This window comes from Malania oleifera, chromosome 11 (genome assembly GCF_029873635.1).
Source record: "Malania oleifera isolate guangnan ecotype guangnan chromosome 11, ASM2987363v1, whole genome shotgun sequence".
Lineage (NCBI taxonomy): Eukaryota > Viridiplantae > Streptophyta > Magnoliopsida > Santalales > Ximeniaceae > Malania > Malania oleifera.
In genome coordinates this window covers 52,599,595-52,616,013 of record NC_080427.1, presented here as the reverse complement: position 1 = coordinate 52,616,013, position 16,419 = coordinate 52,599,595, and the positions used below count along the sequence as shown (strand labels likewise).

At 38.5% G+C, this 16,419-nt stretch overlaps 1 protein-coding gene across 1 annotated transcript; it reads right to left on the bottom strand.

Annotated features, from left to right (window-relative positions):
* Positions 1–6,204: 6,204 nt before the first annotated feature.
* Positions 6,205–15,650, bottom strand: LOC131168188 (uncharacterized). The gene is made up of 17 exons (XM_058127467.1): positions 15,515–15,650; positions 15,293–15,420; positions 15,065–15,173; positions 14,886–14,950; positions 10,228–10,266; positions 9,533–9,629; positions 9,339–9,432; positions 9,160–9,223; positions 8,989–9,065; positions 8,786–8,867; positions 7,825–7,904; positions 7,533–7,617; positions 7,371–7,439; positions 7,225–7,292; positions 7,099–7,147; positions 6,527–6,992; positions 6,205–6,429 (listed from the first exon to the last, which is right to left on the bottom strand). Exons 1-16 carry the CDS (start codon positions 15,579–15,581, stop codon positions 6,621–6,623), a joined length of 1,545 nt encoding a protein of 514 aa, XP_057983450.1. The 5' UTR covers positions 15,582–15,650; the 3' UTR covers positions 6,205–6,429; positions 6,527–6,620.
* Positions 15,651–16,419: the final 769 nt, after the last annotated feature.

The following is a 16,419-nucleotide window of genomic DNA, read 5'->3' as shown; positions in this document are numbered from 1 at the left end:
AAAAAAAATAAACAACCCTACCCCAACATCAATTATTATTCACATAATATTCAATAAAAACTTAAGCTTTTAAATATTAACTTATGACCTACTCAAAATATATATATATATAACATGTATATACACGTGGGGAGGCGCTGCACTGGGTGAGTTATGGGTGCAATAGAGCGGTGCAGGGAGCTTCACCGCAGACTTACCGTGGGCTGACGGAGAAGAGGCTAGTGGCCGGAGGATGGGCGACGAGGCGGTGACGACGAAAACGGCGAGTGGTGGGACTGACGGCGACGACGGCGGCTGCTGGATTGCCGTGCGTGGCTGGAGGCGGGAGAGATTGGGCTCGGGGTGGTGAGTCTTGCCGGAGTGATTGCTAAGAATTCTGCTGGCGTTGCTGTTTTGGCGGAGAGCTGCTTCGCGAGGTGGAACGCCGGAGTTGATGGTGTGGTTCGCTGCAGAGGATGGATGGTGGCTGGGTTGCTGTCCGTCGGGTTGTGGGCTGGTTTGCTGTCTGCTGTGATGGTCGGATGGTGAGCAGGGAATGGTCGTGAAGGATCTCTGGCGGTTGCAGGGAGAGGGTGAGATTGAGAGGCGGAGAGGAGAATGGAGATGGGTGGAGGATGAAGAAGAAGACAGGCTTCCTCGGGTCTGGGCTTGCGGATGATGAGAAAAGAAACAGTTTTTTTTTTTCAGTGTTTCTCCGCTGCTGCTCCTGTGCGCAGCGCCCCCCTTGTGTGCTGTGAGAAGAGCCTATAAATAGGCTCCCCAAAACCCTAGCTACCCATAAATAATAAAAATAATAATAAATAAGTAATAATAATAAGGAGTAAAATAATAATGATAATAACAAAATAGTAATAATACTAATAATAATAATAAATAAATAATATTAATGATAAAAATAATAATAATAATAATAATACTAATGAAAATTAATAATAATAATAATAATAAGACTAATGAAAATTAATAAGAATAAATAAAAATACTAATAATAATAAAATAATAAAAATAATAATGATAATAAAATAATAAGAATAATAATAATAACAAAAACAGATAATAATAATAATAATAATAATAATAATAATAATAGAAATAAATAATAATAATAATAATAATAGTAATAATAAAGATAAAAATACTAATAATAATAAAAGTTAAAAATAATATTAATAATAATGAAAATAAAAAATAATAATAATAATAACATAATAAAATAAAGATAATAAAAACACTAATAATAATAATAATAATAATAATAATAATAGTAATAAAAATAATAATAGCAAAATAATAATAATATTAAAAATAATGATAATAATATTGGGCCTGGGTAAAAATGGGGTGTCTACACCGCCAGTGAAGGAGTATCTTTAATGGATTGTGGAATCCTTGGCTTGGTGCTAAGGCGTGGACGTAGGCTTGGTGCTGAACAACGTAAAAATACCGTTGTTGTTCTTTCTCTCCCTTACACTGTTTTATTTTATATCTTGTGCATAATTTATATTTATATTGCGATATAATTTCTTGTATCTTGCCAAGAATTTTTATTTTGTAGAAAAATACGTATTTCAAAAAAAGAGTCTATTCACCCCCCCTCTAGACTATATACTCCAGGCTAGGACTCCCAACACGGGAAACTATGGCATATAAAATCGGAATGTCTGGAGTGGGAGAAGGGAAAGGCGAAAGCTCAAGAGGGTTCGTGAAAATTCTTGAATGTAGTTGAAGAAAGGGACTCGAGGAGTAGTAATGGTGAGATGCTTATTATTTCATCAGGTTCAGAACTCCTCACGGGTTCTTGGATCTTAAACTCAAGATGTTCTTTTCACATGACGCCCAACAAAGCCTGGTTCACCACTTATAGATTGATGAATCCTAGTTCCGTTCTAATGGGAAACGGTACAGTTTGCAAAGTTATTTGAATAAGGGATATCAGGATCAAGATGTATGAAAGTGTGGTAAGGATGTTATGTGAGGTAAGGCATGTACCCGATATACGGAAAAATGTGATATCATTGGGTGCTTAGGATTGTGACTGGTATAATTACAAGTCCAAAGGAGGGACGATGATGGTGTGTGATGGCTTATTGATGGTGATGAAAGGACAGATGATAGCAGGGAATCCCTTTACACTGCAGGGTAACACAGTTGTAGATGGAGCTACAGCTGAGAGTTTTGAGTCAAGAAATTTTATTTTGTGTAATGTTACCACACACAAAACAATGGGTATTCTTAACTACATTGGTGTGGATGTTTGGGGACCCATGGAGGCAGCATCACGGGTTGGACATGGGTATTGTGTTAGGTTATCACAAAAGGTCGAGGGGCATCTCATGCGGCACAAGTTGGAGTTGTTTGCTAGGTGTGACTTGTGACCGAGGTGGAGTACCAGACTGAGAGAGAGTTCCTCAGGTCAGATATTGTTATTGAGTAGGATGGCGTTCAAGGAGTTTTTTTAGCAGGGCATGGTGTATGCAGGGCTTGCAAAGGACTTCTTGGTGAAGTCAGCGAGTATGGTGTGTTTCTCGATTAATCGATCACCAAAGGTATCACTAGATGGGAGAGTTACAGGAGAGGTTGGGACTGGTTCTGCGGTAGACTTTGGAGGTCCAGCTATGCACGTTTCTAGTGAGGTGGGATCTAGGCTTGGTGTTATGTCCGGACAGTGTATCTTTGTATTATATAAGAAAGATGGATTCAAGTTGGATGATCTAATGGCAAACAGGGTGATGATTGGTGGAGACATGGTTTTAGGTTTTAAAGTCATGGGACAACGTACTCGGGTAGATGAAGAGAAACGGGTGCCAGAAAGCTACAGTAGCAGCAATGAGAATGTTGTGCAAGTGGAGTTAGAGATTCAAGGCAGGACTGCAGGGAGTTCTAACTCAAGAGACTTGCAATATCACAGGATAAACTAGAACAAAAAGGATATTTTGATGTAGGTGGAGTTTCAGACTCAAGGCAAAGATGACATTGGTCATGATGCAGGGAGTTCGAACTCAGGAGACCAGTTAGATCACGATGGGCTTAGATGCATTATTAGGCCACCACCCAAATGTGATTTGATTACGTTATGCAGCCATTACTATCAGGAAGGATCCTACTACCTTTCAAGAGGTAGTGCACAGTCAGGAGAAGGATAGGTGGACTGGTGCCATAGTGGAGGAGATGGAGGTACTGTATAAGAATCAGACAGGGGGATTGGTGGTGCTCCCAAAGGGGGAAAGGGAGATAGGCTGCAAGTGGGCAAGTATTATTTGGTTTTATGTGAGTGATATGTTGACTACTAGGAAGGTTCCAACTGAGGTAAATCAATCGGGGGACTCTGTTGAGAATGGAAGTTGACATGAAGGTGTTGAGCGCTGCCAAGAGTGTTCTTGGGTTGGAGATTCGCAAGAGTAAAGTTACTGGGAGATTGAGATTATCTCGGGGTGAATTTGCAGTTATAGTTCCAGAGAAATTGGTGTTATCTCAGGACGACTTCATGGACAAAACTACATGGAGATTATGGTTATCTCAAAGTGGTTTTTGGGATCAACTGTTGGTAAGATTTAGCATGGTTAATGTTAAACTAGTCACCAGTACACCGTTGGAAAATCTAAATAGTCTACTTCTTAGTACTCGGGGACGAACAGTGATGTTCGGGTCGAGTTAAAGGTTTCCTACGCTAGTGCAGTTGGGTACTTCGGCAGGCAACAAAGTGTTTCGCCAGTTGTGAGGTTTGCAGATGAAGACTACACAGGGGGCGTGGAAGACAGGAGGCTCACAACAGGGTGCATTGTGTGAAGGCCAAACTTGTTGAAAGTCTGGGGTACTGTCTCAGGGTGCGCTGGTTACAATTGGATCAAAGTTTTTGGCAAAGACTGAGGTTGCCAATGTAGCATTGTGGTTCGAAGGATCATTCAAGGAGTTAGGTGTTCAGTTAGGTGAAGTTCCTGTTACCACGGTCAAGTTAAAGTATGGCTTGGACTTGGTTTATGTTTCCAGGTGTTAGAGGGGAGGTGGGTCCCGATCTATAGGCCTGGGTGGAGCAACGATTATTCCTTCATATTTCCAAAATGGTGAATATTCGCCAAGGTGGAGATTATTGGAGGTGTGGCTCATATTCAGAGCGGATCACATGCACCGAAGAAATCTAAGTCATAAGAGGGACAAAGGGACAGAAGCAAGGTACAGCTAAGGAGGGCAAACCATCAACGGTTTGGGGCCTAACCATTGACAATTTTAGGTAGTAGCTGCAAAGAGTTTTCTTCTACTCCAAATCGTCGGCGGTTTAACAGCGCAGATTACGTATTTTCAAATCGAGGGCTTGTAGATTAGGCTTATCTAAATGATTTTCCTCTAAAGAATAGATACAGATGTAGTTTAGATATACTAGGACACTTATGTACGCATTGAGTTCATACTTAAACAATATTGTAACCCAAAGATTGTAGCTTTGACACTAATCGTAGTGAAAACCTAAGTGCTGCTCCCGTGGACGTAAGCTATTGTCGAACCACATAAATCTTGTGCATTCTAGTTGTCTTTTTTATTCTTCTTATTATTGTTTGATTGCTTCTTGAGTATATTTCATCATTGGGTGATTGCATTAGTGGTTGTTAATTCGTTCGTGTGTGATTGTGTGCTTCCGCTACGCATCCGGTGACAAACTAGAATCAACATGATTATTGTCAAAAAGAAGGATTTTACAAGTGCCATTTCAATAATATATGAATTTTAGAGGGAAAAAAATGTTTAATTTATAATATGGACATAAAAAGGGCCTATGATCATGTGAACTAGAAGTTTTGCTCTACATGCCTAGAAGAGTGATTTAGGTAATGAATTGGGTGGATTAAGGTTTGTATCTCCTCTACTATGCACTCAATCTCAATTAATGGATCTCGCACAAAAAAAATTTATTGGTGCTAGAAGCATGAGGTAGAGTAATGGTAACCCATTGTCACTCTACTTGTTCATTATCATCATGAAAGCTCTTTCCTACGTGCTATTAAGAACAAGAAGGGACTCATTAAAGGGTTCAAAGTGGGAGACAATGAAGGAACCAACATGAAGATGAGCATTTGCTCAGTGAGGATCTTTTTTCTTTTTTCTTTTTTTTTTTTTGGTGCATGAAGCTAATAGGGAGCAACTCAAATATTTGAGGTGAACTTTTCTTTGGCTTGAAGCAATATCAAACTTGAAAGTCAACATGGAAAAAAAACGAATTAACAACAATGGGGGAATGTTATGGGAATGCAAGAGCATGCACCCAATCTTAGTTGCAAGTTAGTTCTCTCTCAACCTCTTATCTCAATATGCCCCTTGGCACCTAAAGCTACATAAAAGACCATCGACATAGAAAGGCCAAGGAGGGGGGGCTTATTTTGATTAAAACTACCCTATCTAATCTTCCCACCTTCATCATAGTATGAAGGTGGATACTTGAACTTTCACTTGGAGGGCTATTTGAGCACACCCAACCCCATCCCAAAATTTAGGGGGGGGGGGGGGGGGGTGCTCAAACTCTTTACCTAGAAGGTGTTCTCACAAGGTGCAACCTTGGGAAAATGGGGATGGGGTGGAGAATCATCTAACTACTTTTTCCTCCACATTGAAGTGGTGAAAAAGTTCTGAAGCCTTGTATGGCAAAGATTTGAAGCTTCAGGAAATTGTAACAATCCCCATGTTCATGGGATCATCTTAATTTTGTGAACCTTAAGCCATTAGCAATGATTATAACTAAGATCTTATTGACATCCATGAACCCTTTTGTGAATAAGATCTTAATTGTATAAACCTTGGCACTTGATTTATGCATGTTGTGTCCTTACTCTCTACTATGTTTATCCTTTGATGAAGACCAGCAAAATTGAAAATATGAGCAAAGGACCACAAACCCTTTATATAGAACACCAAATGGCCCTACCCACAAAAGGTCTTAAATGCCATAAAAATAACTCTGAACTTCTTCCTAGATTAGATGAATTTTCTTATCTTCTCATGAACTCAAATTTCTATTGTAAATCTTACATTTTCCATGTGATGCACCTTGCATCGAGAACATTAATCTTATGAATTTAGACACATGATTTTGGTCATGTACCATGTATCATTCTATTCATCACCAATATACATGCAGGCATCAAGGGAGAACAGGGACTCTAATTTATATGTTGCCTGGAATTTGGAAGCGCACACACAATAAAAACAACACTTTCAGACAATTATATCTGGATATTTGGAAGCAGGATCAAAACTTTGTAGTAATAAAAAATATTTGAACATAAGTCCAGGGAGGAAAAACATTTTCTTGTCCCATTCTTACATTTTTTTTAATATATCTAGGAAGGAGAACAAGAATAACTCAGATCAATTAATCGCAGCAGAGCCTGTTTTTCCCATGAAAGAATCATCATCCTGTGTAATTCACATATTAGTACAACCCTGCAAAGTCAGCAAAAGCATGGTTAAATTTTTTCTTCACAAGTGAGTCGCATAAAGTATCAAAGAATCAAAGGGCAAAACAAAAAGAAACACTTACTTGAAATCTTAATGAAGTTCATGATTTGTCCCAGCACAACAATCTACATCATATTGTGTACAAAAACTTCCCAGTGTGAAAGTCCCAATAAATTTTATGTTGACAGAAAGTAATCACGGATAGTTTTTTTCTTGAGGGAGGAAGGAGGACTGAAAACAGAAGACGGACTCCGAGCAGCAGCTTCCGGGGTTTTCTCAAACATTTCTTCTAAATTCAAACCTGACGAGAAATTTGTCTTTTGGGACTTGGGAGTAGTGATCTTTGGCATTGTAGTGGGATTCGGTAAGCCAAATTGGTTCAATAATTTATCTGACTGACACAATCTCTCAGGACTTTTCCTGAGTTCTATTTGTCCTTCATTGAAAAACTGTCTACATTCCATACCGGGAGTTGCCATTACTCTACGTCGAATGGCAGATGGAGATCGTTTGTTTGAACAACTGCCCTGAATTTTCCAAAAGCGAACCTATCCCACATAAATAAATGAATAAATAATTTGTTTCAATTAGATGTGGTTAGACATGTATAGTTTGTATGCATTGGTGGAAGATGCAAGCATATGATTCACTTACCGTGAAATCGTCTGAAGAAGTTGCTATTTTATCAACCTCAGACGGACACCTGCAAAAGAAAAGAGTTGGGATACATGCCTGTTCTGGAGCCCTTAAGCTGAACACTCAAAACTTAAAAAATCATACCAATCTACTGTTGTAACTTCTTCTCCATGACCTTCTAATACAACAGGATCTGCTTTGGGTTTGTCCACCTGGTTAGAAATAGCTAATGAAGTTAATACCAATGAAGAACTAAGAGAAAAACTGTATTTTTTTAATAGAAACTTCACCTGCCATATGTAAGCATTTCCATCACTAGAGCCACCAAGTATGTGAGCTGCATCAGGGCTAATTGTCGACTGCAATTGCATTAAAGACAATGAACATCCAATCAGCAGGACATGTGTCTTGAAAAGATATTTGCCACTTGGCTTATAGAAATAAATTCATACCTTTACAAAAAATGATTCTATTCGGCACCCGGAGAAAGATCTAATAGGACCCTTTTCTAGCTGAAGAACATTGTATAGATATATTCTGATAGAAACACAAAAACGAACATGTAAACCAATATGATGTTTGTTGGTCTAGTAAATGCCTATCATTTCAAGAAAGGTGTGTCTAAGTAAATCGCAACTAAATCCTCAAACATAAGGTTTGGTGACAATGCAAAACGTATAGTAGGCTGTACCAGTTTTCAGCCTCTAGGGCAGATAACATACTAATCACAGAACAGAGAGATACCTATTATCCATGCATGAAGCTGAAAGAAACACTCCATTTGAATCTTGGGACAGGCTAGATATGCCATGTACTCTTCTATCCTGAAATAAGAAGAAAACAAAATCAATAGGGTTATTTACCGAAAAATAGCAAAGATATGTCAAAGCCTCTAAATGAATCTAATGAAATTTCAAATTCATTAGAAATACAAATGATTTACTGGCCTACCAGTGGCAGACACTGATCTTGAAGTCAGCAAATCAGATGGCAAAGACCAATTCATATGTGAGGTTCAATTGCACTTTACCATGAATGCTATGCAATACATGTTGAGAATTCTACTTGTGAGTTTGTCTCAAATTGGAAAAAGTGAGTGAATGATGGGTGCTTATATACATGGTTAGGCCCAAAACCCAATAGGTTTAAGTTTTTAGGTCAAGTAGGTGCTCACCCATGTGCATCTAGCACACCTATGGACTCCTCCGTTGCTAACAAGTGGTATCAGAGCCGACGATTCATAACTCTAGGTGAGGGAGTGTGTGACCGAGACCAATAAGGATCATCTAGGCTGCCATGATGGATCCAAATAGGGTCAAGAAATGGGATGTAGGATTGGTTGGGAGGCCCACATGGAATACAATCCAAGACACGTAAGACACAGTGGTAAGGCCCACTAGAGAAAACTACAGGAGAATTAGTCCCATGAGGTAGAAGATGGCTTCCATTCAAGGAGGAGCAGTTAAAACTCACGGGGGAGATTGTTGAAAATTCCACTTGTGAGTTTGTCCCATATTGAAAAAAGTGAGTGGATGATGGGTGCTTATATACATGGTTGGGTCCAAGACCCAATAGGCTTAAACTTTTGAGTCAAATTGATGCTCACCCATGTGTATCAAGCATATCTATGGACTCCTCCGGTGCGAACAATACAAAACATAGAAAATGAGGTAAAGTAGCATACGCTGCGGACAGTCAAACGAACCTTTTCATTTGATGACTCGTAATGGGGGCATGTCTGAGTAAGTACAGATTTTAGATGTCTAGTATCCCAGAATTTCACGGTGCTGAAATAAACCAATTCCAAGGAGCATAAAAAAATAATAATATATAGTGTCAGTATATTATAGCTTCCAAATGAAGATCACATTTAATTTCATCAGAATATTTCAAATGCTTGTGGCTTACCTGTCCACTGCTCCAGCAGTGGCAATGGAGACCTCATCTTTGAGAAAAAGGACTGATGTAATGCTCATGGAAGCTGCCTAGAAAAAAAGGCCAAAGAGTTGGTTAAGACTTAAGAAGTAAATAAATGGCAATGGACATCTAACAACATGGAGTAAAAATTTATTTTCAGACCTTACTACGCCTAACCCGCTTTCCAAGTGGTGAAATATGTGCCCATTTGACTGCAGCAGTTGAGCTGAATGAAGTAATTAGGGAAATAGCATTGAGAAATTTATTTAATAAATCTGCAATGTGTTGATAAAATATAGCCAACCAACTCAAATAAAAGAAAACTTACGAGTGCTACTTACGTTATTCTAAGCTCACCATGCCTTCTAGAGCTAGATTTGCATCTCAAGTCCCATAGAGCAAAGGACCCATCTCTTGAACCAGAGACAAGAACATCTACAAATAATTTGAAAACTTGTTATATTTATCTTTGATGATGAATATAATCATTTGGTTGGAATATCAAAAACCCTCAGCAAAATGAATCCAAGCCTACCAGGATTTGTTGAATGAGAACACAAGGATTTTACACTTCCTGTGTGGCCAATTAACACTCCAATACATTTTTGTTCCTGTGAATCCCACACCTTTATCTGTCAAAATGCCAAGGGGAAATGTAAGTAGGTGGAAAACTCACAAAAAACGATTGCAATTTTCAAGACAAATTGTATATACATTAGATTTGTCCTATTCTGCTAATTTTCTTCGTGTCCATGTCAGACAAGCTCCCAGATTAACAAAACCAGAGCTTGCAATTGAGAGTAGTTGTAAAAAATTCAAAATCACAATATTCTGCTGATTCTAGTTCAAAGAGCCATAACAAGTAAAATAAACAATGTAGAGTTGGTTTGAAGACGAAAAAATATGAGATACATGGACTTTCTTGTACAGTCCTACAACTGAGGTATCAAGTTCAGTACTTCACAAGTATCTTTGGTTGACAGTTAGACATGTACTTCAGATGCATTTTGGTTAATTTACAGACAAAAAAGAAAACACAAATCAGGTATCAGATGTATGAAGTTGATCGAGAATATTGTTGAACTATGCAGGCTGAAAGATATGAACTAGAAACAAGTCTGCCTACAGGACCTAGATTAACCAAAAAGCTCTTATGATGTAACATAAGATTTTCATAGCTGGAAACTGTTGTTAAAGTAAACAAACAAATTTTAGTACTTAATTACTTACTGTTTGATCTCCTGAGGCTGTCAGAATTTGGGCATCCTCCTGTCAAAGATGGTAACAAATCAAATGACAAGCAACATTAATACTTTAAAAAACACCAAATTCTTAACACTGTGACTAGTTAGATATTAGAGCCAAACCTTGGTCTTGCCCACCATTTTAATTAAACTCAAACAGTCAAATTACGAAACTTGTTTAGCCCGTGGTGACTATATATGACAACATTGCTTGCGTAATATTTTCAAATCAGTTACTAGAAAAAGTTTCTTATTGCATTGAACTTCTAGACTCATGTCTTAAAGAATGTGTGATCAGGATATGAAAAGAGAAAATATATAGCATTTCAATTGAAAATAAAATTTCATTTATTTATTGTGGCTTTTATCACAGTCGTTGGATCATCTCTAAATCCAACGGTTGTGTGGTGTCATATATATGTTTGTAAGCCATGGGAAAATATAAGGATTGTTTGTCATTTTGTGCAAGGAGAGCTAGAGGAGGGTTTTCTCTAGGAAGAACTTTTCTTCACAGGATTGAAGATGAAGGGGTGTACAAGGGATCTAGGAAGATAAAGCACTGATTATGTTGTATTTGCTTCCCAGTTCACTTGATACTTTGAAAACCACACCACTGCTAGGTAAGGAGACTCTTACAGTTGATGAGGTGACTACTGCCATTCTAGAGAGTGAGAATTTTCACAAACCAGATCATCCAGGACATGGAGAAGGGTTGGTGGCTAAGGGTGAGTCTAGCCAACACTAGGGCAAGAGTTCTAGGGTAATTGGAATCGAGGGAAATCTCGATCCAAGTCCAGGGGTAAGAGAGTGGGAACTGGAGGAATGGTTGTTTTTATTGCAGGAAAGAAGAGCATATGAAGGACTGTCTAAGGAAGAAAATAGATTTAGAGGACAAGAACAAGAAGAAGACTGAGTAGGCTACTGTAGTGGAAAGCAATACATCAGTTTTTGATGGGGATTTTTGACTGTTACTACAAGTTCCAGTTACTTAGCCGATACCTGGACTTTGGATTCGGCGTGCTCATATCATATGTGTCCATACAAGGACTGGTTTGACTCCTATGAACCAATCTCTAAAGGGACAGTGTTGATGGGTAATGATGCTTCCTGTGGTATTCTTGGTATTGGAACAGTCAGAATCAAGATGTTTGATGGTGTGGTTAGAACCATCAAGGATGTGAAGCATGTTCCGAATCTAAAAAAGAATCAGATTTCCTTGGGCTCTTTTGACAATAATGGTTTCTCTTTTTCAACTAGGGATGGTGTGTTGAAAGTGACTAGAGGTTCACTGGTAGTAATGAAGGGTCATCTGAGGAACAATTTGTACACTCTGGTGGGTAGCACAGTGACAGGTGGAGCTGCAGCTAGTACCTCTTCAGATACAGATACAGATGATGCTACTCTGTGGCATATGAGGCTGGGTCACATAAGTGAGCATGGTTTGCAGGAGCTGCACAGGCAAAATTTACTGGGAGGTAATTCTTGTTGTAAGCTTAAGTTCTATAAATACTATTTGTTTAGTAAACAGCACGGGGTGAGTTTCAGAACAGGAAAGCATACAAGCAAGGAGGTGCTAGAGTACATTCATTCAAATGTATGGGGTCCAATACAGGTACAGTCTCACAGTGGTGCTATTTATTTTGTCTCATTTATTGATGACTTTTCTAGGAAAGTCTGGGTGTATTTTCTGAAGCACAGGAGTGAGGTATTCAATAAGTTCAGGGAATGGAAAGCTTTGGTAAAGAAGCAAACAGGAAAACAAGTGAAGTTTCTGAGATCTGACAATGGACTGGAGTACAAAAACAGCCAGTTCATTGACTTCTGTAAGGAAAAGGGGATCACTAGGCACTATACAGTTCCACATGGGCCACAGCAAAATGGGGTGGCTTAAAGGATGAACAAAACATTACTAGAGAGGGCAAGGTGTATGACGATTCAAGCTAATCTGCCTAAGTCATTCTGGGCAAAAGCAATAAGTATGGCATGCTACCTGATAAACAGGTCTCCTTCTGCAGCTATTAACGCAAGTCAGTAGATTACTCTGTGTTGAGAATATTTGGTTGTCCATCGTATGTTCATGTGCAAGAACATGACAGATCAAAGTTGCACTCTAAGTCCAAATCATGCGTATTTCTTAGTTTCCAAGGAGTGAAGGGATAGAGGTTGTGGGACCCCATAGCACGGAAGGTGGTCATTAGCAAGTATGTGGTCTTTGATGAGGAAGCCATGTTGAAGGAGAATGCTGATAAGAAGGTGGAGTCTGATTCAGCGGGAGTACCTATTCAAGTGGAGCTGAACAGTATTCAGAATTCAGGTATAGGCAATACTCAGACTACTGTTGTTGATTTTGTTGCACAGGATACAGTGAGACAGGCTACAATTCCTCAGGAAATTCCTTAGATAGGTGATAGACATGAGCCTACAGAGCTAGCCACCGACAGAGAAAGGAGGAATGTTAAGCCACCGGTCAGGTATGGGTTTGACGACTTAGTTGCATTTGCTCTGATTATTAGTAGTGGAGATCCTTCTTATTTTCAGGAAGCAATTCAGAGTTCTAAACGAGATAGTTGGCTTGGAGCCATGGTTGAGGAGATGGAGTCTCTTCATAAGAATGGCACTTGGGTGCTGGTTCAGAAGCCCAAGGACAGGAAGTTGATTGGCTGTAAGTGGGTTTTCAAAAAGAAAGAACCTACTTCAAAATCAAAACGAATAAAATATAAGGCCAAGTTAGTAGCAAAGGAATACAAACAGGAAGAAGGTATAGATTATAATGAAATCTTTTCTCCTGTTGTTAAGCATGCTTCTATTAGATCCTTGTTAGCATTGGTTGCCATGCATGATTTAGATCTGGAACAGATGGATGTAAAGATAGCTTTCCTTCATGGTGAGTTGGAGGAAGATATCATTATGGAGCAACCGGAGGGATTTTTGAAACAAGGTAAAGAGCACCTGGTCTATAAGTTGAATAGGTCTCTTTATGGTTTAAAGAAATCCCCTAGGTAATGGTATAAGAGGTTTGATTCTTATATGTTGAGGATTGGATATGTTAGAAGCAGTTATGACAGTTGTGTTTACTTCAAATTGCTTAACAATGGTGTATATGTGATCCTTATGCTATATGTGAATGACATGTTGATTGCCTCTAACAGTACTGATGAGTTGAATGTGTTGAAAGCCAAGTTACAGGATGAGTTTGAGATAAAGGATCTTGGTGCAACTAAAAAGATCCTTGGCATGGATATCATGAGGGACAGACAACAAAAGAAGCTATGGTTGTCACAGGGTAAGTATATTGAGAAGGTGTTGGAAAGGTTTAACATAGATAAGGCTAAACCGGTAAGCACACCTCTAGCTGCTCATTTTCAGTTGTCTACTAAACTGTGTCCTTCTACTAATGAGAATAAGTTGGATATAGCTAGTGTGCCTTATGCCAGTGTTGTAGGGAGTTTGATGTATGTTATGGTATGCAATAGACCAGACTTGTCATCTGCAATTAGTTTGGTAAGCAAATATATGACTAATCCATCTAGAATTCATTGGAATGCGGTGAAATGAATTTTCAGATATTTGCGTGGCACTTCTGATTATGGTATCCTATTTGAAAGCACTGATGATTGTAATGTTTAGGGTTATGTGGACTCTGATTATGCAGGTGATTTAGATAAGAGGAAGTCTACTTCTGGCTTCATTTTTACCATGGCTAGTGATTCCATTAGTTGGAAGGCTATGTTGCAACCTACTAAAGTTTTGTCTACTACAAAAGCTAAATACATAGTTTTGGCAAAGGCAGGTAAGGAGGCTTTGTGGTTAACTGGACTAATTCAAGAACTTGGTGTTATGCAGGATAGGTTACACATATTTTGTGATAGTCAGAGTGCGATCCACTTGGCAAGGAATCAAGTCTACCACTCTCGCACGAAGCATATTGACGTATGGTACCATGCAGTTAGAGGTTGGGTTGAAAGTGGTAAGTTCCAGTTGTTAAGATCCACACGAATGGAAATACTACAAATATGCTCATGAAACCTATATTACATTAGCTAAGTTCAAGCGTTGTCTAGGCTTAGTTAATGTAGTCTCTTATTGATTGTTGACAGAACATCCCAGAGCGTGGGGATGGAATGTTGTGTTTGGCTGTGATTAAAAGCCAAGGTGGAGATTGTTAAAAAATATGTTTATTTTTATTTATTTATTTATTGTGCCTTTTATCACAGCCATTGGATCGCCTCTAAATCCAACGGTTGTGTGGTGCATATACATGTTTGTAAGCCATGGGAAAATATAGGGATTGCTTAACATTTTGTGTAAGGAGAGCTAGAGGTGGGTTCTCTCTAGGAAGAACTTTTCTTCACAGGGTTGAAGGTGAAGGGGTGTACAGGGGATCTGAGATCAGGGAGAGACTGATCAAATCTTGTACTACCATACTTTCATAGTGAATTTTTCTCCAAGTATACGCTCTGTGGACGTAGGCAACCTTGCCAAACCACGTAAAATCTCTTGTCTCTATTTTTTTGTAAATGTTGATTTATTTTGTTGATTGAAAGATTAAAATCGTCAAGCATCTTCTGTCCCAAGCTTGTTTATTAACAATTAGAATATGTGCAGCAGATTGAATGACATATCAACGGTAGCATTTAGTTGTACCTTGATCCAAGATACATCAAAGACGGCATTACGGTGTGCAACCCACTCACAAAGCCGGGCTTTCTCTGAGTCAACCATACAAAGACCACTACTTAGAAATTTAATAGAAAAATATCAGAAGGGAACTGAATACCAAAAATGAAAACCTAAAACACAAACTCTTAAAAAATAGACCAAACCTGCATTTTCTTGGTAAGATGCAAAAGATGGAAACTTCCGACGACTGTCGAAAATGCTAACGTACCCATCCTCATCGGACACGGAAAGAATATGGGAATTTCTGCTAGACTGCAAAAATTGAAGCTTCGCAAATTTGTTTCCAAAAACAAAAACAAAAAAAAAAAAAAATTGAGGAAAGAAAACAGGCGGGCGTGTGCGTGTTTGGCAGATTGGGGAATTTTCCCTACCTTGCAGAATGAAATGGCTAGTGGGGGACCTGGGGGTGCATTGGGATCGACCCTGTTGTGCTCAACGGCAACAGCTCCAATCTGACAGAATCTGGATGAATCGTTGTCGAAATAGGGTCGTTTCCGAACTGAAAGCGCGACAGGCGTCAATGCGAATAATCTACGAACGAATTGAAAATAATTCATACATACGCATAAACAACCACACCCATAAACAAATACCTCTGAATCCGTTTAGCTCCCTCGAGTTGATGTCTTGGAAAAACGATCGAGGTCTGGAGCTCTCCATTAATGGCTATAGTTGCGGATCGAGAGAGAGAGAGAGAGAGAGAGAGAGAGAGAGAGTCGAGCTCTGCAGACACTTCTGGTTGGAAGTAGGTTTATTTGAAATTTTTGTTCTTTTCCTCTTGGCGCGAAAAATGGCGGGAAACTTTATTTCGTGCGCGTGTTCGAGGAATCACGGCTACTCGGTCAAATGACTACATTGTTGATAACCATTTATAGAACCTTTGGAGCCATAAATTATTTAAGGTAGTGTTTAAGAACATGTTAGATTTGAATTTAAATAAATTTAAATCTAATTTTATATTAGATCTTATCAAAATCCTATATAATTCTTGGGTAACAATAATGTAACGACCTGTTAATAAAATAAAATTTTTCCCTAATTTTAAATTCAATCAGTAAGCTAAACAGCGGAAAGTCAATCATATAAAATAAATCCACACATAAGACAATACCAAAGTATCAAATCATCACACAATGTATAAACATCATTATTCTCTCGAAACTACCCTTACTGATACTAAGGGTTTACAAAACATGTCACCCAAAAATAATATTCACTCTCAAAAATGGCAGTACAACGGCCCCTCTATCTGCAAGTCTACTTCGCTCGCTTAACTGATTCACCTGAAAAATAATTCAACACTGGGATGAATCAACGCTCAGTAAGACGAAACATGTTATTACTAGTGTGTGACTACTGAGTTATATTTTTATATTTATAATCTGATTTAGAATTAATATCATGGATAACTGAAATTGTAAATGTTAGTATAAATAACATATATTAAAAATTTATAAATTTAATTTTCATAATACTACTACTATTTCTGGAAATCTAC